General features: G+C 45.2%; 1 protein-coding gene across 9 annotated transcripts in view; it reads left to right on the top strand.

The window, feature by feature from the left end:
* The window catches only part of LOC143180955 (uncharacterized), a 150,795-nt gene that overhangs the window by 44,004 nt on the left and 82,330 nt on the right, over window positions 1–24,461 (top strand). For 4 of the 9 annotated variants that reach the window (XM_076381033.1, XM_076381031.1, XM_076381035.1 and 1 more), the window contains exon 1: window positions 4,959–5,838. The exons of 4 other annotated variants lie outside the window; for them this stretch is intronic. In XM_076381033.1, the coding sequence (XP_076237148.1) occupies window positions 5,637–5,838 (202 nt within the window). In that variant the 5' untranslated portion in view covers window positions 4,959–5,636. Of the gene's footprint in view, window positions 1–4,958; window positions 5,839–24,461 lie in introns of those variants that run through there. One more of the 9 variants, XM_076381038.1, reaches the window with a different exon arrangement.

The following is a 24,461-nucleotide window of genomic DNA, read 5'->3' as shown; positions in this document are numbered from 1 at the left end:
TTCCCTTTTCATTCTCGTCGTTTTTCCCAGAGCTCAACGAGGCCACAGGGGTTTCGTCATCGCGAGACCCGATTCGCAGCTGTGATTATTAGAACACGTCATCATACGCCGCGATAAAGAACTCACTCGCGGCTATCGCATGCTTTTCTTCTCTACGAGATCGATTCCTTCGTCAAGACCTTACATAAAGAAAAAAATCGTGTGATTTATCTCCCCGCCAGGCAGATCGTCTATTAAACAACGATTTCCTCTGAAAAATCTCGTTTACTCGCTTTCACCACGTTCCATCTGTTCACGCCGCGAAACATGAACGACCGTGGTCGAAGAGATACTTTTTTTATTGAAATTGCCCTCGACTGACAGAGCCAGACGGCGAGCAGACGCTCCGTGTCATTCCGCGGTTTCTCGAGCCGCGTATTTGCGGAAGAATGCAGGCGACAGGTGAAGGAAATGCGGATTTTCGAAACGAACGCGAGGGTCGATCGCCGCAGGATTCTGGGAGCACGAATGCGGGTTGCCACACAGCCTCGTAAAGGATCCTATGTTGCAAGAGTTTTTAAGCTGTCAGGCGCGGAGCATCGAGCATTGCGCAATTCGTGGAAAGCGACTGGATACGGTTGTGACACATCCTCGGAGGAAACGAGACGCCGCTCCTGTTGTTACATAAATTGACAATTAAGTTCCTGGAAGCAACGAATATTGCCGCGACAGTGAATAAGCTTCAAAGAATTCTGCTTTGGAGAAAAAGTTGATTTCTCTTTCACAGCGGCGCAGGACCTCGCCTTACGGTGCAAGTAAAACCGTCTGCGACAAAACCGGAGGTTCCAGTATCAAATCGCTCTAATTCAGCGGTAAATCTCAGCTGATAGGTGGAAGATACGTGGACGTAGGTTGAAGAACTGCGGCGAACGAATGACTGGCGTTACGTGTGAGTAAATTCAGGAAGTGTCGAGTGATTTTAGCAAAAAGGCTAATGGCTTCTCGGGGATACGGTCGTCGAGACTGTTAAAAGTGGCCACAATTTGAAACATAGTTTCCGAAAGTTCTCTCCTGGAACGTAATTGTCAAATGTATCGGGTTCGCAAATGGATAGGCGACTCGTTAAACAGTCGTTTGCCAGGAGAAAGCATAGCTGCAAGGTAATGTTCGCGAGATCACTGTGCACGCGGAAGGCATGGTTTTTCTCAGCGCTGGATTTTTAACCAATTACGCCAGGACAACGGTGAAGCGAAAATAGATTATTTCGTGTGCTTTTCGCACAAGGAGGAACGAATTTTTGCTGCTGGACGGGGACTGACAAAAAAGATGGTAACTAACGCGAACGGTACTCAGAGCTGCTTTTGGGTCGGCGTCTCCGGGATTGCTGTCACGTCTACGCGTCCCTTTTCTGGCTGATCGGGCGTATCGAGCATTACAATGGCGTAATATCATGTGTCGGCCACGCGAAGTAACGGACTAGCGTGATACACAGATTCAGCGATGATTTAATCCTTTGCATAGTGAGTTTTCTATACGACCGGCTGCATCGTTTGATCTACCTGTGTGTCATGCTTCGCGTAGCGAATGCAGAAACTTGGGGCTTGTGAGCTAACCGACTTATCATTTCCTGGATGATTATTACAGGCTATTGTGGTTTAGAAATCTTGCAAATTTTAAGTGCTGAGTGTAGGAACGCCTACGAGCGTCAAGGGAGATCTCATGTGCCCTTTGGAGCTCACTCATGCTATAAAAATTGCCAAAAGGATAATTAGTAGAAGAAATTGGCGACTGAAGTGTCCCACACCTGCTAATCCCAATTCGCTAGAGGATATAATTATAATACTGTTACACCAGGGAAAAATTAGGAAAGCAAGTAAAAGAAGTATTTATCCCACGTCTACATATAACTATGCATTAAGATGCCAGAAGTTTACTTACTTAATCTACCAGTATCCAAGTACGACCATTACCACCAACTAAAGTCACTAATTTTCCTCTTTTCTCTACCTAAACTCGCCAGAAGGCTCCACAAATCACCACTAATGTCTCTCAAGTTCCACGTTCTCTCAAAGTGCGTACTCTTTGCCCCGTACTCCGACCTGTCCATGGAATGACAATGTTAGGAGATTGAAGCGTTGGTTAGACTAACGGGCGTAGTGACAGAGCAGCGAAGGCAAAAACGACAAGAGATCTCTGTCAATCAACCGTCCGCCCTTGGTTCTCCATCGTCGAGGCTGGCGGCTCGTGTCTCGTTCGATCTTGCCGTGTACGAGTCGACTATCGGACCGGTCGGCCAGTGGACTTGGCATATTAGTCCCCATAAAGGGGCATCGATCGCCATTTCAGCGACTTCGTACACGGAGCACGCACGCGGAAGATCAAGCCGCAAGAAGCGCCTGTACATGCTCGTACAACTCAGCGTGTAACAGTATACCGAACCGTGGAACTTCAGTCTTGCGAAGTGCGCCGACTCGACTTCTCGGTCGAAAATTTTTTCAGCCTCCCGTGGGATCGTCGATGACACGAATTAGCTTGATGCTCGCGGTCTGGGACGCTGCGGCTTCGAGTACACGCTGAAGTCAAGGCTCTGAGGGAGTTTGGGGAGTGGTTAGAAATTCGGTATCGATCAGACTTAATTAGATTCGCTTGGGTCCGACTGTTGGGCATTCCAGGGCATCGGCTGATACTCTGAACTTCCGGAAACTCTGCTGTGTAATTCTCTGCGGATAGGAAATTGGATTAGCGTTGGTGTACTTTCGAGATCGAAGCGTAACGAAACGGTTAGAAAAGTCGTGCGCTGGAAAAGTGACCCAGAGGATCACAGAGGGAGTGGAATAACGGATCAATCATTGGACGTTACGATTATTCTTTATGGCGGAGAAATTCATCGTTCCACCCCACGCGTTCTTCTTTGTATTCTCCTGTGAAGCATCTTGCAGTTGTAAGTCTCTTCTAGGAACTGCTCTAACGATCATCGCTTTACACAGAATAGTTTCGGTGTAGTTTCATGAAACATTCCCCGGCTATAAAAGCGAGCTTCTCGCAAATTGCTAACCGCAGCTGGATGTTCCTTGCAGCGAGGAGGCCTCGCATCGTGAAGATTCTCACTCGGTCGCCTCGTGCCTCCCACGTTCTTTCGCGCATTTGCGCTCGGCGAACGTGACATTCGGTTTATCGTGGACCGAAAAACCGCCGAGTGCGCAGGGACTGGTTATGTTATGGCAAATGACACTTGAGGTTCCGAACGTACGAGCTGAATGATCGTTTTATTGTGATTCAATGCAGGGATGGTAAAAGCGAAGGCTCACAGATTCTGTGGAATCTGGGTGTATTGTTTAAAACTGAATGATATTTATCTCTGATGAAAGAGAGGTACTTCGGGTTAAATGGTTGCCTTTTTTACTGAAGTATTCTTATAATTTTTTCGCATCCAGATTTCAACACAACGACCCTCTAAAACGCGTTATAGTGTAGGCTTTTTAACGACCCAGTAAGCCCGTAGAATTTTTAAAACTTCGCTGCACCAAGTGCACAAACACATGCATTCACTTTTCTGTATCGCGGAGTAAATTAATGGGCATAACTTTGCCACAATTTTCCTCGCCGTCATATTTCGGAATACAGCAAACAAGAGTAATTATCATTTCATTGTACCTCTGCATAAGTAAGCGCCATTTGTCTGTCCAGACAGTACCAGCCTTAACAATTCTTTTACGGTATCGTTAAATTTTCCAACCGTAAGTCGAGCAACGAAACCAGAGGAGGATAGATAATAGAACCGCAAAAAAGAAGAGGAAACGATTTGAAATTTGTATGATTAAGTAAAAAATTTAATCAGAAAATGCCTGAAGATCTGCAGACTGTTATGAAAACTGCGCTAGATTTTTCATTAAGGAAACAAATGGTGGCGGTAATGAAGATAAATTATAATTATGAAAATCAAGGAGAAATTTTCTGTTACTCGTTTGGAATCAGAAACAGGATTCTCATAAAACCGGAGGAAAGTTCAGGAACCTTCCACGAAGATCCATGAAGCTCCAATTTCTTCTTCACTCAATATTCCAAGGTTTCAAATTCACCAGCGATAGAGATGAATCAGTATTCAGTCGCGAAGCGTTTAAACCCACGAGCAAATCCGAGAAAATCCACGGAAATCCTGTAGAGACAGCCTCCCAAAACAAAGGATCGAGTTTTTACAGAAATTACTTCCAGGGTGGCCACCCCAGTCGAATGAAATCCTCTCGAAAGAAATGAAAAATCTGTGCGTTTGATCGTGTCTCTTGCGCGTTGTTCGGGAATTTCCGGCGCCCCTCGGCGCGGCTCGCGGTCGCGCTGCACCGCGGCGTCATTCAGTCGAACGCTGGCCGCCACGCGCGAAGGATCGCGTCACGCTCGGTACGCGCGCGTTGCCACGAGTCCGCGTCTGTCATCGTCACAGCTGTTTGCTTGACAGCGAACCTCGGCTCGCCTTTCGTCGTGCAATCAGTTGCGTCGCTGCTATTCCTCGTGAATCTCCGATTCCCTTTGTGTACTTCCGCTCCGACATCGGTCGACTCGCTTTGGATTCGGCGCTCATGCTCCACTTTCCTCTTCGAACTGGCACGTGCTCTTGAAAAGAACAGAAGCATCCGACAGTGTAGTGCGTTGAATTATTCCCTGTACGGTGTGATCGAAGACTCGTCGAGGCGTGAACACGCCTCCGCCCGCGTCGGTCTGTTGGCAAACACAGCTGACAGTGGGAGTCGCAGGGAAGAGGAGCGGCGGCTTTGATCGTCGCGAGCAAAGACGCGCAGACTGGCACGCGATCGAGGTTCGAGGCGTGTTCCCACCCTCGTCGCGGCTTCCTAACGAACCCACCCGCCTTTAAACGATTTCAACGAGGCCACTCGTCCGCGCGGTCAATTCTTGCGCACGATAAGGTCCCCTGTCGCTTGATCGCTCTTCACGGAGTTGACTGACCGAGTGATTCAGAGGATCGCGAGCGTATTTGTCCCGTCAGATCGAGCCTCGCCGCGTGCAATGCGCTTACTTTGTCGCGACGCGGCGACCAATCAGCTGGGGAATCGCTGATAAGAGCGTCCGAGGAAGGATAGCGGCCTGTGCTCGGGATTTTGAGGCTGTGGCCACGCGAGTCCAGCGAACCGGGAAACGCGAGCTAGGCCAGACGGCGCGCAATTAGCGATCGACAAAACTCTGCTGGCCGGTAATTAGAGGCGAATTAATTGGAACGCGAAGTCGGGACGCGATGAACGAGAAGAGCACAGCGGGAGGGTCGGAGGAATAAGCGCGTGCATTCCTCGCTTCGGGGATTCCGATTTCCAACAAATTCCTTCCTCGATCGAAACCTCGCTTTAAGCTGCTAGTGAATTTTCTGTGCACAACTCCCGAGGGACTGCAAGAAGCACCGACTACGGTAAAGTGATCGAAAGTGTCCTCGTTGAATCTTGAATTAATAGTGAGCCTGGTTCACGCGATCCCAGGAAGCAAGCCCAGTTGGCCTTGTTGAGTCTCGATTAGGGTGGAAGTGCGAGGGAGGGTGGCAGCGGTTGGTCAGCGATAAAAGGGAGACGACTCCGACGGTCAGCGTGTCGGGAATCGGGTCCGAGGATGCGCCATCGGGCGATCACGCAATCCTCGAGAATCGTAGCGGCGGTAGGATGTTGACGGCCCGCTCTGGGCCTCTTGGGCTCGGCGTGCCGCGAACCCTGGGGCCCGCAGAGGGTAGCGACCACCTCTTCCTGCTCCCACAGAGGGCATTGATCATGGACAGTACACACTTGCGACAGGACCTGGCGGGCCTGGACTTCAACCTTCATCTCAATCTGCTCCACACCGCACCCCGTGGCAACGTTTGGCTATGTAAGTTGCTCGGGATTTTCTTCAGCCAGAATTTCAGGATTTCTTGCGGTGGAATTGGTGTTTGTATTTTCTGAAATATATGAGAGATTCTAATGGACTATTCCTAGAATTGTCTTAGGATGAATATTGAGGCAGAGGGTGAGTTGGAGTAGGGTTCATTTTTTTCTGAAATTGTGATCTGTGTAGTAGGGAAGAATTTGAATTGATAATGTGTTTATAGCTGAAATGGATACTGAGCGTTTAAGTGGTTTGCTTGCTTAACAAATTGAGATAAATCAATATGATATATAGTGTAAAGAGTCATTCAGTTTCACGTTCTCGTCGAGCCTATTTGATCGAATGTTATTTGTGCTTGCTCACACCAGTATGAAATTGCGTAAAATAAGCAAATCGTGAGATCATTAAACCACTTCGGCAAATAATTCTGAAGGATGTCCGAATGTAAATACACTCTTCTTAGTTTATTTTAAATATAAATCCAAAGTCTGAGGCGAGTGTACGCTGTTCAAACACTCCATTGCTAACTTTGTTTCTACAAGTTCAGCAATAATAAATTGCTGCAACGCGTGTTCGAAAGTTTCATTATTGTGTAACTCACATACAGTTCAACTGTAAACACACCACCGTTTAAATATTTTCACGTATCTAAGCAGTTATGTCACCGCAGTATCTCGACAGGGACTCGTTATTATCGCCAGAACTGCAACTTTTCTCGTGAAACACGTCTGTCCTTACACATGTGAAGGGCGGTTTCGAACTATGTAAAGCTTTAGTGCAGTCGATTATCGGCTACCGATACACTTTTAACCTACTTTCGCAAAGAAAACAGACTACGCGATATGCCCTTCGAATAATCCTGAAGTCCACCCATTTTGACCCAGCAAATCGCGCGTCCACTTCGAAATCTAATTGGAGTGGATGGCAAGAAGTTTTAATTGGAACAAGGGATTGCCTGCGCCAATTGTTCACGTGCATCCATGAATCCCTAAATCATAGTCTGTAATTCTCAATGCATCTGTTTCTGCGGTTACGCCACTGTAGGTTACAAGAAAACCTCATTTGCTCAGCGATCTCAGTATTCGTCGAAAGTAGCTTAACCATAGCATACGAAGGCAAAGGGATGCCATATTTCTTGGTGCTTCATTAGCGCGTTGAAGGTTCTGGGCAATAACAACTGTCGAAACAAGATATATCGTGTAGGGTTGCTTTTCCTTCCTCGTTTCACGGTGTAAAATAAGCGTGACTTCGCGATGGTGGTTGGTCCCGCTCGAAACAAACCTCCACGCGAGAGGGCCGCGTTATTTTCTAGTTCTAACGCAAAGTGACAAAAGCGTTTGTAAACTGTTTGCCTCTGCTAGCTGTCCATACAAATTTTTCCCTGCTAGCGCTCGAGAATTGCAGGAAAAACGCGAACTGTAAACTCGCTTGCTTCGTTATGAACTTTTCCCGCTTTCCACGAGCGATATTGTTATTGGCAGTCGCGCGAAACCTGGCGAAATAGCTAGAATAAGCCATTCAGGGTTGCACAAGGCGTTTCTCGGTTTTTAATTTCTTGCTGGCTCGTTTCGTTGGTCGAACAAGAGAACGTCGACCGAGAGACAGGGTATTCCAAAATGAAAAACCTTGCCCTCGTCGTTCGCGGGGATTGGAAAGCAGTAGTGTGCACGTTATTGGTCCATAAACGCGGAAGTCGTCCGCGAGGAGTCACGTTTCTGAACCGCCTCGAATTTCCGATCCATGATCCTCTAAACCCGCTGTGTTCGATCGTTTTCCTTCTAAGGATGCGGGCGAAATATTTATGGGATTCTTGGAACGCGTATTTCTGAGCTGACAGGCGTAAAACGCGACGCGGTTTGTCTGGAATGTTCGACGTGTCTCGATTTTATTTACCTCCGGCTGACATAGGATTGGCTGAAGGTCGAGAAACGAAATCGAATCATCTCAAATATTTAATTCGATATTGCATTTGATTCGTTAAATAGCGACTCAGTCTGATTTTGAACAGTCTGAACAGGTGATTCTTAAAATATCTACTTAATTTCTTATCTGAATATCTACTCGTCTCTCTTTACCTTTCGACAAGCATTAGTCGCCCATAGTTGCCATTAGACTCCTATCATTTGTATTCATCATTGACCTCGACTACCAATTACGGCACGCGTTCTGACATTAGCTCACGGTGTTACGAACGCCTGCCAAGATTGTAATTGACGCTACCATAAACGTGGTCCCTTTCTTTTTTCGATTGTGACTCCGACAGGTCGACAGTCCCCAGGGCTTATGGGATAGCACAGCGAGAATATTCTTAGACGTCTCTCGGTACAGTTAGGTCGGCTATCATACTAGGACAATCTGCTCGTTTTTAATAGTCCCCGTCACAACGTTGCTCCCATTAATCTCGAGTCGCTGTGGTTTAGAAACGATGCAATTTTGTTTAATGGAGAAACCCAGAAACGCAGTTTCGTTTGACGTCGTTCTTGCACGCAGCAGCTGTTCCTACCTGCTACAGTATTCCGTTTAGAAAGGACGAACACGATTGTACGTCGTTTTTTAATCATGCAACATGTCTGGCATAGAAGCTTTCAAAAGCGTTGCAACATTTTTAATCCGCGAGGAGAGCCTCACACGCGGCACCGTGATAGTTTTGCTAATTATCGCGTTGCTCTTTCACCTTGTCATACCTCGGGACGTATCGACAGGTGAAGCCGACAAGAAAGCAAGCGTGAAATTTTCAGCGGAAGTCTTGTCAGCGTGGACTCCTTTCAGTCTCGTTTCACCACGTTTTTTCGTCGCTGCACGCCACGCTTTCCAACATTTTTTTTTCGCTGTTTTTCTTTGCGCTTTAAATGTAGAAGAGTGGGATGCGGTATCGCGTGGCGCCGCGAACAAATCGGAGTTCGAGTAACACGAGCTTGCGAAACTACCCATTGTCGATTACGTTGGCGGTTTCTCGGCAGTCGATCGAAATTTCCTAGTTACTCCGCGAAGTGGTATCCACAGTGAGATAAGTATCCATTAAAAAAACATTAAGAAAAAGAAACCTTTATCGTGTACGCGTTTCACGCGGTTCCAGGTAAATTAATTGCAGTATTTTGAAACCGCTAAGAGCAATCGATACACTCGATATTAGCCTGGTAATGAGATTACAGATAGCGCAGGTGCGCGCAGCATTCTTTTGTTGCGTAACGCGAGAAAGGTGGAAATGCATGTTTCCCCATTTTCGCGGGATTGTAAAGAAATCAGTCAAGTGTAAAATATTGCGATCGACTGGTTTGCTGTTCTTTTTCTGCAGTTTCTCTTAAATTCTGGGTGTAGCACCTTGATTAACATCTATAGCAGATAATGTCGATACGAAGCATGACTCGACTGCGGAAGTTAATTAATTTTGGCGCTCTTGTTTTTTAATTAATTTTTCAACGAATGTTCCCAACGTTCGACGATTGATGTTGTAATCCATTTCGGCTGTATCACAGATTACGCATACAAGAGAGGGATATTGCAATCATATTAATGCAAACGTTGTTTCGATGTCGCTGCGGTTGCCCGGTGCATTGTTACTCGAACGATCTTCCATTACGTGATGGAAACGACGAAGCGACAATGATTAACAAAGCGACGTAATTAGCCTCGCTTTAGTAACGCGAAACGAAATTACTCGTGCGCGGGATAACCTTTATCTAAAGCATGGAGATACTGTTTTCTGCAGCTCAGGCGTGGTACCGTTGCCATAATCGTACTTTTCAACGATTCAATAGCGTTCCCTCTGCAACTCTTGCAATGGTTCCATTGTCCGTTTCTCGTATTTCTCAAGGAAGGTCCACATTTTGAGTCGAGTCGAGTTTTATAGCCAGAACTGCTCGAGGGTGTCGATTCCTGGTCTTGGGAATTGCTGAACAAACTGAACAAGCGACTTCTAGTTTCTAAGGAAAATCTCTGGGTATTTTATCGAAAAATCCATAACATTTTAGTGTACATATGTATCTTACCAATTTTACGAAAGGAATGCTCAAAGATTTTCTAGTTAAATAAGTAGAATTTATTTAATGGTTTCTTTTGATAGTAAGTGCTTGTGATTATCTAACCGCTTCGATTTTACGAGTATCACTACTTCTCTATTTGATGTATCTTTACTTAGAAAGTGCAATATAATCCTAATGAAGACAGTTATGAATTATGTTTCTGGATGCAATTACAGATCAATTGAAGCGATTCAGAGGAATCGTCATTCCTGGCCGATTTAATTGTTGTTGCTCTCCTTGGAGGGGCAAATTCCAATCATTCGAGCGTTTCGATAATCAATGACTAAGATGTATCGTCTTGCATTAGTAGAGATCGTCAACTTTATTAATGTTCTACGAGTATGGCAAGTCATGCCGATTTTATGGTGATTGGAGCCTTTTCTTTGATCTATTACTGTTGAAACTCCCCAGTAGACAGATTGGAGTGCATGTGAAATCTATTGAGAGTTGTTGCAAGAGACGGTGTATCCACATAACTTTATCACTGATCTAAAACAACTCGAAAGTTTAGAGTTAAATGCTTTTGAAAGCAAGACGGATTTCATTAACGGAGCCACGGATAATCTCTCGTCATTAACGAAATCGTAAAAAGGGTACTTTAGAGTGTTTTCAAGTGATAATCGATATGACTTATTTTCGCGTGCAACTTTAATGAATTGATCTACAGAAGGTAATTGCAAAAAAAGAAATAAAACATTCTCTACACAGAATACTCGCGATATACGATACTTAATTAATATAATTCGCTATGTTTAGTTACTCGGTACTTCTATCGTCATCGCTGTCTCACTTTCCTAGGTAATTGAAACGTAATCCTCTTCCAAGGGCATTTAAAATATTCCATCAGCACTGGTAAAACAATTGTTAAGGCCATTCCCGAGACTAAATAAATTGCAGGACCTTTTCCGTGAGAAATAATTACCAGAGTAGGTCGTAAAATTTTATCGTCGTTCCTGGCAGCGGAACAAAAGTTCACTTGTCGACGTTATCGTTCATGTTCAAGCCAAGTACCAAGATTATTCACAGCGTCAATCTTTGTTATCTTTCTCAGCGATTCTAGCCCCGTTAGCCCGCAGACGTAACACAGCAGCCCTTTAACTTTTCAATTCAGCAACGCGATCAACCGCGTTTCCCAGAGTACCAATTAAATATTCTACCTCCCTCAGGAAATTCTCCACAAACAGTTCTGCCACGCAGCTTCTAAATTGCAACTGAAATTCGACAACAGGAACACTGCAGCGCCGCATTGTAGACAAGAAATCCTCCCAAGAATAATTAACGTAAAAGTCCGCGCGAATTTTCGTCCCGAGCTCCACGAAGCGCAGATTTAGGCTAATGTCTGCGCAGTCTGGCTAAGCCAAGACTTTACTACTTGCAAGCGGCATCTCCCGCCGGGGCTTTTGCTCTTAATCTCCGACGAAACAAGAACGTTCGAGTTCGTTTACTTCCTCTTATTGCATCCATTCATTTCGGAGCTGAGAAGGTACAGATAAATCGCCGCGAAGTCCCTCGCCTCGCAGTCTGCGCTCCGCCCCGAGTCGTCGCGATTATCAGCCTCGAAGGTAACGTTATCTTGGGCCGCTCCTCAGAACAGATATCGCCAACGCGACTTCGATTCTCCATAGCGCTTTGCAGGCTCGCCGTGAGCTTGGCCAGCCGCGACCAGCGACATCGACGCTTAGATAAACTCGCATTAATTATTTTTAAGCCGCGCCCCGGCAGCTGAGTTAATTAAAGACACGACCTTAACTCTCGGACCTTGGAAGTGCACACCTTGATTTACAAAGCTGGTCGCGCGCCGTGTGTGTCTTTAATGCCAAGTTTCCGTATCCTTTGCCGCTTATTCCGGCCGATTGATCGCGGCACTAGAAGCCTGATCGCTAATCGGCTCGTACGTTAATTAATCCGTTCGACGTGACTGTCGGTAATAGTCGGCGTACGTCACACGTTGGGGGCATTATCAAACGTCGGCTGGTAATCGATCGCTGATTGCTCGAACCGGTAGTTCGAACAGTTCATAATTTCTGTCTGGGAGAATTATACGGTGCCTCTCGCCGAGGGTGATTTCACCCCTCTGGGAGTGAATTTCCGCGGGAAAGTAATTTGTGGCCTGTATAGTTTCAAGGAGAGTTGGGTTCTAGGTGATAAATGATCCCTCGGCAGCTGTAGGTGCTGCAACTTTATTTGGGACGCGATGTGTTTAGGACTAGGAAGATTTTTGTGAGCGCACGTGTTCGATTGTCGATGACACAATTTTCGTATGAAAAAGATTGGTATCGACGAGTGACAGGGCTCGCGTGACGCTAAGTAATGTTCGTCGCTGAACCCGAGATCAATATCGCGCAGATCGCACTCTGTGTGTGTAATTGATTATTGGGTACATTCCAGTGATTGAGCAATGGGGTGGAATCAATATTTCGTAAATTACTTTTGTTGTACGTGAGCGATGAAATGAAGTTGGAAGTTGACCCAGATATTTACGTACCTCGAAATAATTAGAGATCGTCTACTTGGATAATTTTGTTTAATATATTTCGAACCTCCACTCTGATGGGCTGTTCTGTTTTAAGGGTTTCGGGAGGGTTAGGAATACAGTAATTAGTATTAAGCAGCTTGCGTAATTAACGATAAGTATTTTCTAGTACCCTCGAAATGTGTCCTTCTACTCTCGACCAGTAACTAGGTTAACGTAGAATAGATTACTAAAATAGATTTTTTCTTTCTGTTTCAGGTAAGTACTCGAATCATACTATCACTCGATGGGTATCCTGAATAATTTCCGTGAGTACTGAGCTCATTCATCGTCGCGTGTCGATCGTCATGGAAGAGCACCAATAATCCAGCAGATTTTTAATTATCATTAGACATAACGAAGCGCCGCTCGAACAAATCCAATCTCCTCTCCGTCGCAATTAACGCGTATAGGTCAAAAGGAGCGAGGGGAGGTGGAAGAGCGATTACAACGCGTACCGAATTCCGTAGCTAACGAAGTTAATAAACGTGCCGAGGGTGGTGATTTCGCCACGCCCCTGTTACGAATCGATGCCCCTACAACCGTCGAATCGAACCAGCGATTTCGATGCCGGAAACGTGCGTGGCCTAATGACCAGCTCCGCGTGATCGACGAATCCGCTCGTCGGCCGCGAATACGTGGATGTTATCGCGTTATACAATCTTGTTACGTGTCGAATCTTTGTTCGTGGAAGCGGGGCGCGGTTCGAAATGATCAATTGTCCGAATTCCACGGGTAAGAGTGAAACTGTGTTGGGTCTTCTAATGGTTCCAAATTGTAGAGTACAGGCGTATCGATGACCTTCTACCCTTTTTGTGCCGTTAAACTCTTGGGTATTTTTTTTTAATTCTTCGCTCTCAGAGAAGCTTTTTTAATATGTGTAGGTGTTTCGTATTGTAAGATTTTGCTTATTATTGAAATAAGAATAAAATACAAAGTAGTTTCTAACTAAAGTAATAAAAGGCGTAAGATGACAGTGGAAATGAGAGTTGTCTGGGCTGAAAAGCACCGAGCCAGAAAATTTCGTAGTCGTTACAGTGTCCATTTCTTGAAAACACTTAATTATTCTCTAGAACAGGCTTAACGCTGCATTCCAAAGACAACGTCTCATTGTGGCGGAATTCCAATTAAGTTTATTATCATATAGCTGGCTGTTCGCGTATCGTCGACTAATCATTGATTCGTTAGGCTCGTTATCGAACGCGTTTATTACTATTCCCATCGCTCTAATAAAAATTCTAATAATGGATCTTTCTTTGGAAATGGAGTTCTTCTGCTCAACCTCTGTCGATCTAATGAAATTCTCTAGAGTAAGGATTCATTGAGCCGTCGATCAAGCCGACAGATTTATTCAGCGCGACTGGTAAATACCGTCGTCGGTGTGGTATTGTTCACTCGATAGTGAATGGAAAAATGGTGAATCTTCTCTGCGCGTGGATTCTTGGTGAGTCAAGTGATCGTTTTCGCGCAGCATCGAAAGAATCTGCGACGAAGTCGCGAAGACACGATCCTTTCCTATACAAAATACATTCAGTGACATTTCGTATTCATTGCTAATTCTGGGATGAGATGGAGGAATCGATATAGGGGCACTATTGTGTTCTTCTTTTATATGTCTCCTTTTACATTAGGGCAGAATATTTTATATTGTGTTCTCCTTCTCCTTACCTTTTATTGGTGACAAAGATCAAAAGCGTCGGATCTTCTGAGAAGCTAGATTACGATATATCTACTTTATTTGAAAGCTCTAGAAAATTTCAGAATTCAGAATATATAGGAAAATTTTCCCTAGAAATGTCATTAGAAGTTTCATGAGTAATTTCCTCCGTCTAGAAAGTTCTAGTTTAATTCGACTAGCACTCAGAAAACATCGCTAAAAGCATAAACAGTCGTCCTTAAAATACTTGGTCTTCCAAGATGTCTTCCAAGTTTGAACAGTCGACGTCGTTCGTTTCGATTAAAAGACGCTCGTAACAAGAATTCCTCGCTGCACTTGAAACGTTTCCGCGTCTAGCCTGTTTAGAGCCGCGCGCGAGTTTCCAGTGCTCGGGAACGCGCATTCGAGAAGCAGAGGCGCAGCAGAACACCATGATCCGCTTAACAGCAGCATCTTCTGACGATGCTCGAGAGAAATTCATCCGTCGAACGAGATCCAGGCGAGCCGAGGGGATTAAATTTTCATACCCCCGGAGACTGTCGCGGAAAAAATGTCTCCTCGGCGAACTGGAAGCTTTTTCAAGCTTTCTCTGCGAGCAGTGAGCCTCGGAGCGATCTCCAGAATTCATAAAATTCTCGTTCGTCGCGCAGTTAATTTCGGTGTCGCGTTAACGGCGAATCGTTTTCCGAGCGGTTGCCAAATTACGCCGCCGCGTGCGTGCGTGCACGCTACGTAATCTAATTTATAGATCAGAAATTGGGCGAGGCGGCCCACCCACGGCCGATCAATACGCCATTCTCCTCGTCCCCGTTCCCTCAAGATTTTACTGAAGGACTCACCGCGCGTCAGGAAAACTGAAGAGCTGCTGGTGGATCTATGAAATCCAAAGTTTCGTAGCATCGTCCAAGTTTGAGCATCTCAGACGCTCGAAGGACGATAACACTTAGCTACTTTCTGCATCGGAAACTTGAGACGTTAGAGCTTGAGTTGTGGGGTGGTTTCGTTCTCGTATCATAGAAGTGTTTCTTTCCTCGGAAAGACTCAATTACTGAGCGATCTTTAGCTCTTTCTGTTGCTGATAAAAGGACGTTTCGTTGACTCGTTTCGAAGGTCTTCCCGCGTTGATACAGTTTATGAGGTCTTGAGGAGTGGACGAGAACAGTGCACGTCAAAGCTAAATGGGGAGGAAGTCGAGATCGATCGCCTCAAGACTATGGGGCGAGGTAAGTAGGAAGGGCGAGAGTCGAGAAGTGGAAATGGTGCGCTCACAGACAGACGCCGGCCAGTCCATTCTTCGGGTGGCGCCGTGAAAATTCTAATCGCGGAAAGTACTTTAGCATCAGTGATTTTAGTTGTGTCAGCTGTGCACGCAGTTGCAATATTGGATCGGTGCATGTAACCTTCATGGAATGTTACAACTTTTTCTCACTTTGAAAGTCACGTCTCTCATACGTTGCTGGTAGTCTGATTTGCACAGTTGCAGGCAAAAATGAATTTCTGAAAAATAATATGTTTGACGAAGCGAACTGAATGGCTTCTAAAATAAAAGAATGTGTTTTATTTAAGCTTGAAATTTTTCTCAAAAGTTTAATGAAAATCTGAGTAGACGTGACCTGGATATCAATGTAATTTTTTTGTTTAATTGAAACGACTGTAAATGAAACATTGTATTATTGAAATTTTCCTATTCGAGAATACAGTTTTATATGCGCCAATTAAATGGTAACCTACTACTGAATGAAGTTATTCAGTAAAGCGACGTGCGTGTAGTATTTTCTAGAATGTCTGTGTCTTCTGTTTGGTACAGCGTATCTAATTGTCCGCAATCAAGTTTTAGTTTGCTACCGCAAAAGTCCATTAGGAGACTGTACCGTTGATTCACTGGCCGTTTCCTGTTTAAAGACCCGATGGTTTAGTTAAACGCGTCACGCGTATGTAGAAGCCTCATGTACAGCGTCTTTATCTTAGCCGTTTGTTAACTTCCGCGAATCGTTATTCTCTTTGTATTTGTTCTTCGTACTGATGACAAGGAGTGTTGCTATCGGGTAGCGACGTTTAGTAATAAAACAATACATTTACGATTCATGATTCAATTTCATGGTTCGCGAAGAAATAAGTGAAATCACACAGCAATGGTTGTCGCAACAAAATTATAGAGAAAAAAAAAAGTTAACATTGCCAATTGAGGTTTTTGCTTAAAATTTGATATTCTATTTATAGAAATCTCAGATTCTCGCGTCATGCTCATCAGTATGCAGTCAACTAGCAAAAAGGAGAAGAAAATAATTCAAAGATGGCACAGGCTTCTGCCACGTCATTTCACTGTGTTCAAGACAGAGCCTTAGTGCCAGATATTTCTTCTTCCTTTATCTATTCAACTTTACCCTTTTGTTTTCCCCTCGGCTAGAGAACATTCAAGAGAATCAATAAAGCGTCCTACGCTGAGCGAAGTTCAAAAAAACTTCCCTTTGTATTTCTACCAGTAGTCTCCTTGTTTTTTTCTCGCTCCTCTCTCGGCGGACAACGGAGGCTAATCCGATTCGTTGGCCCCTCGGATCCTCGATTCTCAGTTCATAGGTGGATCCAGCGGAAACCGAATTGCGAAAACAATCCCAGTCTCCATTGTTCTTGTTTTCAATACACCTCGGCCAGCCGAGGATCGAGAAAGGCTGAAGTGGACGTGGCGATTCGCCATTTCTTTCAGCCACCACTTTTGCGACTTCTCGTCCAGTTTCTTGGGATTCTTTCCCTCGATTTTTCTAAAGGGGGCACTCGAGAGCTTCTTCGTTCGCCGCGCGGAGACGATGGAAAACCGTTTGCCAAGCTTGGACGTCTTGCTTCATTCGTTTTAAGCGAAGCTTCCCGCAGATGTAAAGCTCGAACAGAAAATTGGGAGTGCACGAGACGTTTCGAGACGGCCTGTGACAAGATATTTAAGGTGGTATGTGTGGAGTAGTATCCGTCTTACTTTCTTTTTGGAAATCGGAACTTGCCTGAGAACAGAGATTCTACAGATGTTTAGCGAAAAGAAACAGGATTTGGAGAATAAATAATTCAACTATCGTTATTATATTCCGAAAAAAGTTTCGAAAAAGAAGTTTCTCGGCGAATAGCTTATGACTATCATTCTTCACTCGTCAGAGACAGAAAAAGCACGTAGTAAATTTGCCTATTAAGAGAGCCCAGTAGGCACCCTGCCAGGTGGCCCCAACCTCCTCGATATCGTAGAAAGTGCTGGCGGTAAGCTCAAAGCTCACCGATGCGTGACTAACCTTGATCTTTCGATTCCGTGCGATTCCTTCATCGATTTCCCGCTGCGTTTGCAAAAATCGCCAATCATCTATGGCTTTTACCACAAATGAGGTATAGAATAGATCAGACTCATCATCCATTGCGAACTCTTATCACATGGTTCAGACTTCTGTGCAGGGATTCGCTTCATCTAAGATTGAAGATTTCCAATTATTCACTGTACTAATAATGAGAGTACAAGTAGGGCTATAACCGAGAGTAATCCCTGATCTCTAGTTTTGCCATTAAGGCTAAAACTTCAATTTATTCAATACAAGCTTCCTCGAGATTTGATATCTAATGCATACGTTTCGTGTACCTTGATTAAGCGTCTATTCATCTTCAACCTTGCCACGTAAGAGGTCAGTCGTACCTGATCGTCGTCCACTCGCCCTGTTTCACAACCCGAGCAGGCCCCTGGCGACCTCGAGAGCAGGGGGGAACCCCGCTAGAGTCTCCTCCGTTTCGGGCTTCCGTTCGCCTAGAACGAGCGAAACGAGTTTCACCGCCACCTATTTATTCCGCCGTGGCGTGCCTTTGAATGCCTCTTCTTGCTACGTTAACGACTTACACGGAATTCGTGGTAAACTTGTAATGGAGCGGGCAGCTCGCGCACCTCGCGATCTCTTGGATATCTATGAGAGGGAATTTCCTCCGCGGCGCCCTTTTTATCGAGGCTTTGTTCGTTGAGAGCAGGCGACGAAACGACCCTGGATTCTTCTTCCCCTTGAGTCTCGCGCGCCCTGTTTAATGGCTCCGCTGTTTTCTCGAATCGTTCGCGCTCCTCGGAAATTTACCGATCGATCCAGTTGTCCGCGTTCCTTCAGACGCTACGACCGGTATTCAAGCTGCTGAAGCTCCTTGAATTCCTTGAGTAAAACGGGAATTCAGTCGCCCAGTCGCTACTGGTGTCATTAAGGACAATGAGGGCAAAGGTTTTTTTTTTAATTATTCGTTGGAGTTGTTCCAGTAATCGCAGCGAATTCCTTGTTTGTCTGAAGTGTAGTTGATGTTTACTGATGTTTAGAATTAGCGTGTTTGTATGTCTCGTTACGGTGTTCAATTTGACTGTGAGTAGTTTTTTGACACCTTGTTCATTTCGAGTAATAGAAACCTCGAATATGGAGACTGTATGTGTATAATAGAGGTCCAATTAATCGAGGTTCCAGTATCTCAGAATTTCACATTTTTCTCCTACTCCTAAAGCACAATACATTTCTCTGGTTTCTCAATGTATGCACATCGAATCCTCCTCATTTCTGATGCTTGAATATGCAGTCCCTAGAAAAGGAGGCAAACTGGCGAGGACAACGAAAAATTCGTCGACGATATCGAAAAACCGAGGGTTCTACACAACGTGAATGGAGCGAACAGCCTCTCCACGAACTTTTCCAAAAATTCAGATGTCAATTTACAGAGTTCCCTCGCCCGCGGGTCACGAGTTAATTCAACTCGGCAGCTGTGCCTACACGCGGCGGCCACATTCGAATATTTTCGCGTTTCTGCCGCTCGTGGTGGAATTTTTTCCACAAAGGAAGGACTGATGAAGTGGAAGGAGGGATAGAAGGAACGTTATGTAGAAACTCGCCCTCGAATTTCGCTCGCGGAAGGTTTCATGGCCGGAAATTACATCGCAAGGGTCCATGCTGTACCTACCTTTTTCCATTCGCTTAAATTGCTCTAATTGTATAGGTCGAGACTCCCAGCGCGCCTATATGACTGCTGTCTCGAATACCTCTGCACGCGTGTGCGTGTTTCGAATCGATACCACTTTGCGTAATGCTTTGTGGGCAAAGCGTCGGTTTTTAGGCTAACAGAGCCGATGGAATTTGCTACAGCTGAGACTATATCTAATTAGAGAAAACGTTCGATCAATCCGCGATGAATGAGGATTTCGAGGATTTTTCAATTCGTTGAAATCGGTTTGAAAAGGTACAAATATGATAGGCTTCGTTTCGTTTCCTCTTCAGTAGTACCGGAAAATTCTCTTTTTTTCGTCGTTCCCTCTTGAACGATGAGCAGAAAATTCTCTACATCGACTTTTTTTTCAATGTAGAAATGGGCATCTCTTTCCTGTTTACAGTCAGTTTCGTTGATCATGCCTCACAACCAGCAGCTGTTTACACGGCGTATAGAGTCGATATCGCTGGGATATCCTCGACGGGATGCTTGATTCAAGCATCAGGAAACATGGAATCGTGTGTCTATATTCGTCATGCTATTGCAGGCCCGCTGGTTCGAGAGTTCGTCGATATTACGAGTGAATCGATCGTAATTGAACATTAATATCCCATTGATACGAATGTGGAACATGAATTTTCGGTAAAATTTTATCTGACGAATTCTATTTCATGCACGATCCACAAAAATGTCTTCAAGACGGCCAGCGCCTTTAAAGTGAAAGACTAACTATTGTTGGCGACAGCAAACCACGTAAACCGCAACATTAGGTTTCGTCTGACTACAGGGAAACCGCAGTCCGTTTCAGTAGAAGCTAGCCAAAGATTTGACTTCAGTTGACCCCGATTCTCCCCCGGAAGCAAGAATATCCCTCCGTCTGCATTTCGTGTCTGTCCTTGCGCTGATTGACCTCAGCTAGGAAGTGGAGCAGTCGAGAGTGGAAACATTCCACTGGCTCCAAGAGTCTGCGATTCTAGCTTCACAGACCGTAAAACCATACTGAAATCTGCGATAAATGAATCGAGAAAAAGATGGTGATTCGCTTGAATCTCTAAAGATTATTCTACCACTCTTCGTCTACATTGACTCTGCCCCATAACTATCAGTGACAGCAACGAATCGTTTCATCACATTAGACGGGCCATTTCAGGCAGCCAAATTACCAGAAACTGGGCAAAGACCAAGCTCGACCTTCGATCGTTAATTGGACCGTAACAACGAACCCTTTCAAGACGCCTGATAATTAAGCTCGCGTGTAAAGCGAGCCCATTCGAACAACGGTGCGATTGAATCGTGAGTTCCCGCAGTTCGAGCCTAGCCTTGTTAATAACACCTGGCTTTACGTGCTCTGCCTTCGTGTTTCCGAAGCTCCAGTGACTCTGTTCTACTAATCTCTTGTTTAAACAAGACTCGACAAAGAAGCTGCATACATCAGAATCACAGAAGCTACTTTTCACTTCGTATCAGCGTTAAAGTCCTCCGACAGCTTTCCAACTTTCAACGCTCCGCGACTCTTTGTCTTCTTTTGCGTCTCCTCTTCGTGCATCCACAACTTCCCCAATTTGCTTCGAATTTCCCGACAAAATACAAAGACGAGCTTCGTTATTGCGCAAGTTTTATCTGGGACGAGTAAATCCTCTATGCTTCTGTGATTTCGTTTTTCTGGCCCGATGCGTTTGCCTTTCCAGCGATAATTCGTCAAGGGTCGATCGTTAAACTCCTCGAGACGGCGAAAAAAGGACTGTTCGGCGAATGGTGAATCGAAAACCGGTTTGCGAATGGGCTAGCCAGCACGTGCCGCGATGACGAGGCACGCTCGTCTCGAGGAAACCACGGTGCTCTGGCCTCTCCTTCCCAATTTATTCCGTCGCCTCGTCCGTCGATCCATGGACGTTGAATAACCCGCTGCACGTCTCGTGTCTGTTGCAAATAAGCGTCCGCGATCTGTAGACTAGAACTACTCGTCGCGCAAGGTGAATTGCTTTGGAGAGGCGAGCGAGAAGACGGCCGCGGGTCAGGGAAGGAAGAGGACCAAAAGGGCTCCTTGGAGCGTGTTGTTTGAGTTGCGGGGGCGAGACAATCCGCCCACATCGTTACACAAGCCGTTCGTCTTCTTGGTTCGCGTATTGTGCACTCGCGACCCACCCCTTATCGTCCTCTCGCGTCGAGGCGGAGATTAAAAGCTTCAGGAAATTGGTGGGATTTATCGGGGAAAAGGCTTTGGGACTCAAAGGGCGAGAAAAGGGAATGAAGGTAGTAGGAAGATGGTATCAGTAATTTAAGGCTTCTTGAGTCGAGGAAGGGTATCGTGATATAAACTTTATCTGTTCTCGGATTTAATCCGAGGAAAAAGGTGTGGTGCTTTGAGACTTGAGGAGTAAAAAGTAGAGACGAAGATTTTTGTGAGATTGTTATTAAATCATGTTCCTTGGAGGTGTGGAAAGCTAATTTATTTAATAATTTAAGTATTTTGTGATTTGTAGGTTCAGGTTTTTAAAAATGAAAAATTATAAAGGTTGTACAGATAGCATTATCATGAAATTTATTTTTTCATGTGAGAGAACAGTGTCGGTAAAATATTCTGCAGGTCGGTAAGGCGATAAAGCAGCTCCCTGCAATGTTTCTCTTCGATTTCACTGCTGATGCAACTGCTGTCGGTATGATCTGCAGTCGGTAATATTACCTACAGAGGTAGCTACTTTAGCTGTAGTTGATAACACAGATTCATTCAGGAATAACCAGCAAATGGTAAAGTAAGAATTTGCATTGATAGGATACCAACCACCACAAACTTGCATGATAGACTGGACAACCAACGCTTTTTTCTGTCCGACGCTTTTGGGGTTCTAAAGCTCCATTACCATTTTCTGTCACGCTCACCGTTAGCGGCTGCCCGTGGTAAGAACTAAAATTGTAATACCAACACGAAATTGAATAGAGGGTGTTCTGATAACTTAGTAACAAATTGGTAAAGTATATACAGAAAGTCAAACGATTAATGAAGTTCATATAAAGCCTAAAATTTCTATTTTTCTAATTAGCCAGTATATCAGCATCCTCAACATTTCCAACTTACACAATACAGAAACTATGCTCATACCACACATTTTTCACAGGCTTGCGTAATCGCGTCCGATCTTCGTTAAACGCAATTCACATCCAGAAGCTAATTAACTGCAATTAAGAACGAACTGCGTTATCGCAACCAGCCTCAATTCCAGGCATCAGTTTTCCCCGCAGTTGCATCGACAGCCACCGAGAACGTTTCCTTCATTTCTCCCCGTTTATATCTCGCTCTTCTTTCAATTTCCCTCGCGTTTCCTCGGCAACAGCCACCCCTCGGCGACAGCATTTCAAGAAAATTAATGCGAGCAGCCTGTTAGGGTCTCGTCGTCAATCTCGTTAGCGTCTCGACCCAGGTGTCCTGGGGATATATTGATGGCATTAAAATTGTGCGCTTAACCGCGATCTCCCTATTCACCCGCGGCCTGGTTCTTTCTCCGAGCATCCGCAGACTCCGCCGCTGGCTCGCCATTGTCTCCGTTTCGGCTCTCTCGCAACTTGCACTCTCATTGTCCAAGAAACAACTGGCCCCCTTGGAAGACAGCGGTGGCGCGGCGGGAAAAGCTTTCAGAATTGCTCCACCGTCTCTGCCGTATCGATCTGGCCACGCTACAATTCGCGCCACGATCCCACCGGGGGATTTATTTCCGAGATGCGTTCGTGCTTCCTGTGTGTTTACGCCAGAGCTCTCAATGTCGTCGAATTAAATTTCACGGCGAACGTAATCCCACTTCCGCTCGATTGGCGGCCACTGTTGGGTTTCCCTATTCCTTTAAATCGTTCCCACTCACGATTTCAATCCACCGACGCGCCACTACTCCGAATTGATGCGGCCACGTTCCTCTGAAAAGAGCCACGTCCGAAGCCCACGCGTCGGTGATCCAGCGCCGCGTGGAATAAAGATCGTCTCGATCGGTTGGGAAATCGAGAACAGAAGGAAACGGTGTTCTCCAAAGCGACGAGCGCTGAAATCGGCATTCAGTCGCGTCTATGGATGAATCGAGCCGGGAAAAAGGGTATTTCCAGGGAGGCAGGAGCAAGCTTTTCTGATTCGCGGCCGAGAGGCGCACGCACTACGACGCTGACCCACATTTCGCCCAAAGCCGCGGCTCTCGAGCACCATCACCTGGTTTCTACGTCACGTGCTGCACCAGACCGCTGCACGTTGCTGCGCGAGGGTGCAAGTGGCTGAAGAAAAAACGGAACGCAGCCTGCGTCGAGTGCAATCGTACTCGTGGTGTACGCTTTGGGAGAGGATTATGATTAGAGAGAAAAAAGCACCGTCAAATGGAACTTTTTAACCTAGTTTCACTTTGTCCTCTGAATCGTGAACGATCTTTGACTGCGTAAATCGAATTTATTGAGAAGGCTTTCGTTTATATTGCTGAGTAAGCACAGAGCTTCTAATTAATGAACGTATAGTCAAATATGTGGTTTTATGATAGCTTGTTTATGATCCTCCTAAAGATACGAATGATAAAACAAAAGTACGTAGCTTAGCATAATTTCTGAGTATGGTGAATTTATGAACGAACTTACAACGGGACAATACTGTACTTTCACGAGGGTCTTGAACTTGAGTCTGTATTCTGGAACGAAACAGGTATCGCAAATCCTGTTAGAAAAATATAACAGGAAATGGCCTAGCTTTCCGAAGTTTTATGGAGACATAAAAATATAAAGTTGCGCAGAGTTCTCAAGGAGAAAGGACAGTAAAAAATTTACAGTCGTATTAATTCCTATTGACAGTCTCCTCGGGAGTTGGTAACGCGATAGTGTGCTGTCGAAGTTACAGGAATGGATCGTCGTAATCCAATGCGCGTTCGAAGACGCTGTAACCGCAATGTTTCTATTCAAGTTGAACTCTTTTTCGCCGGAAGACGCGCAGCCCAGACGCTCGCGACTGATTTTAAATATCGCCGCGTAGTTGTTAATTATAGTTAGCTGTCTGATCCTAACCTTCCTTCGAGAACCAGTCGCGTATCGATTACAGTCTGTGTCAAGCGATCCGTTTCGATGGTCACTAGAGTTATTAGTATCGTGATGCGCTCGTTAAACGTTGCATTCGCGTATCGCGACGCATTGCAATACGAATTTATTTCCAGCGAGTTTAATTCCCTCCGCTCTGCACTTGAAATTTTTCAATTTAACTGGAGAATATTATGAACGTTTCGCTCAACTCTAGAGTGCTCTCGAAGCATAAACACGTTTGATAATTTAAGAAAAATTTCGAAGTTAAGAACTCGCTAAAATATTCGCGACTTGAAGAAAGGGGTCGTGAAGGGGCGTCGACTGTTGTTAGCCTCGAAGATAGGATCGGCTTGAAATATAAATTCTATCCTGATTCCCGGCTGTCCTGTCATCCGCTAACTCCCTCAGCGGAAGAAAAGCCGATCGATTA

Source organism: Calliopsis andreniformis, chromosome 6, assembly GCF_051401765.1.
Source record: "Calliopsis andreniformis isolate RMS-2024a chromosome 6, iyCalAndr_principal, whole genome shotgun sequence".
Classification (NCBI taxonomy): domain Eukaryota; kingdom Metazoa; phylum Arthropoda; class Insecta; order Hymenoptera; family Andrenidae; genus Calliopsis; species Calliopsis andreniformis.
This window is presented reverse-complemented; position numbering and strand designations above follow the sequence as displayed.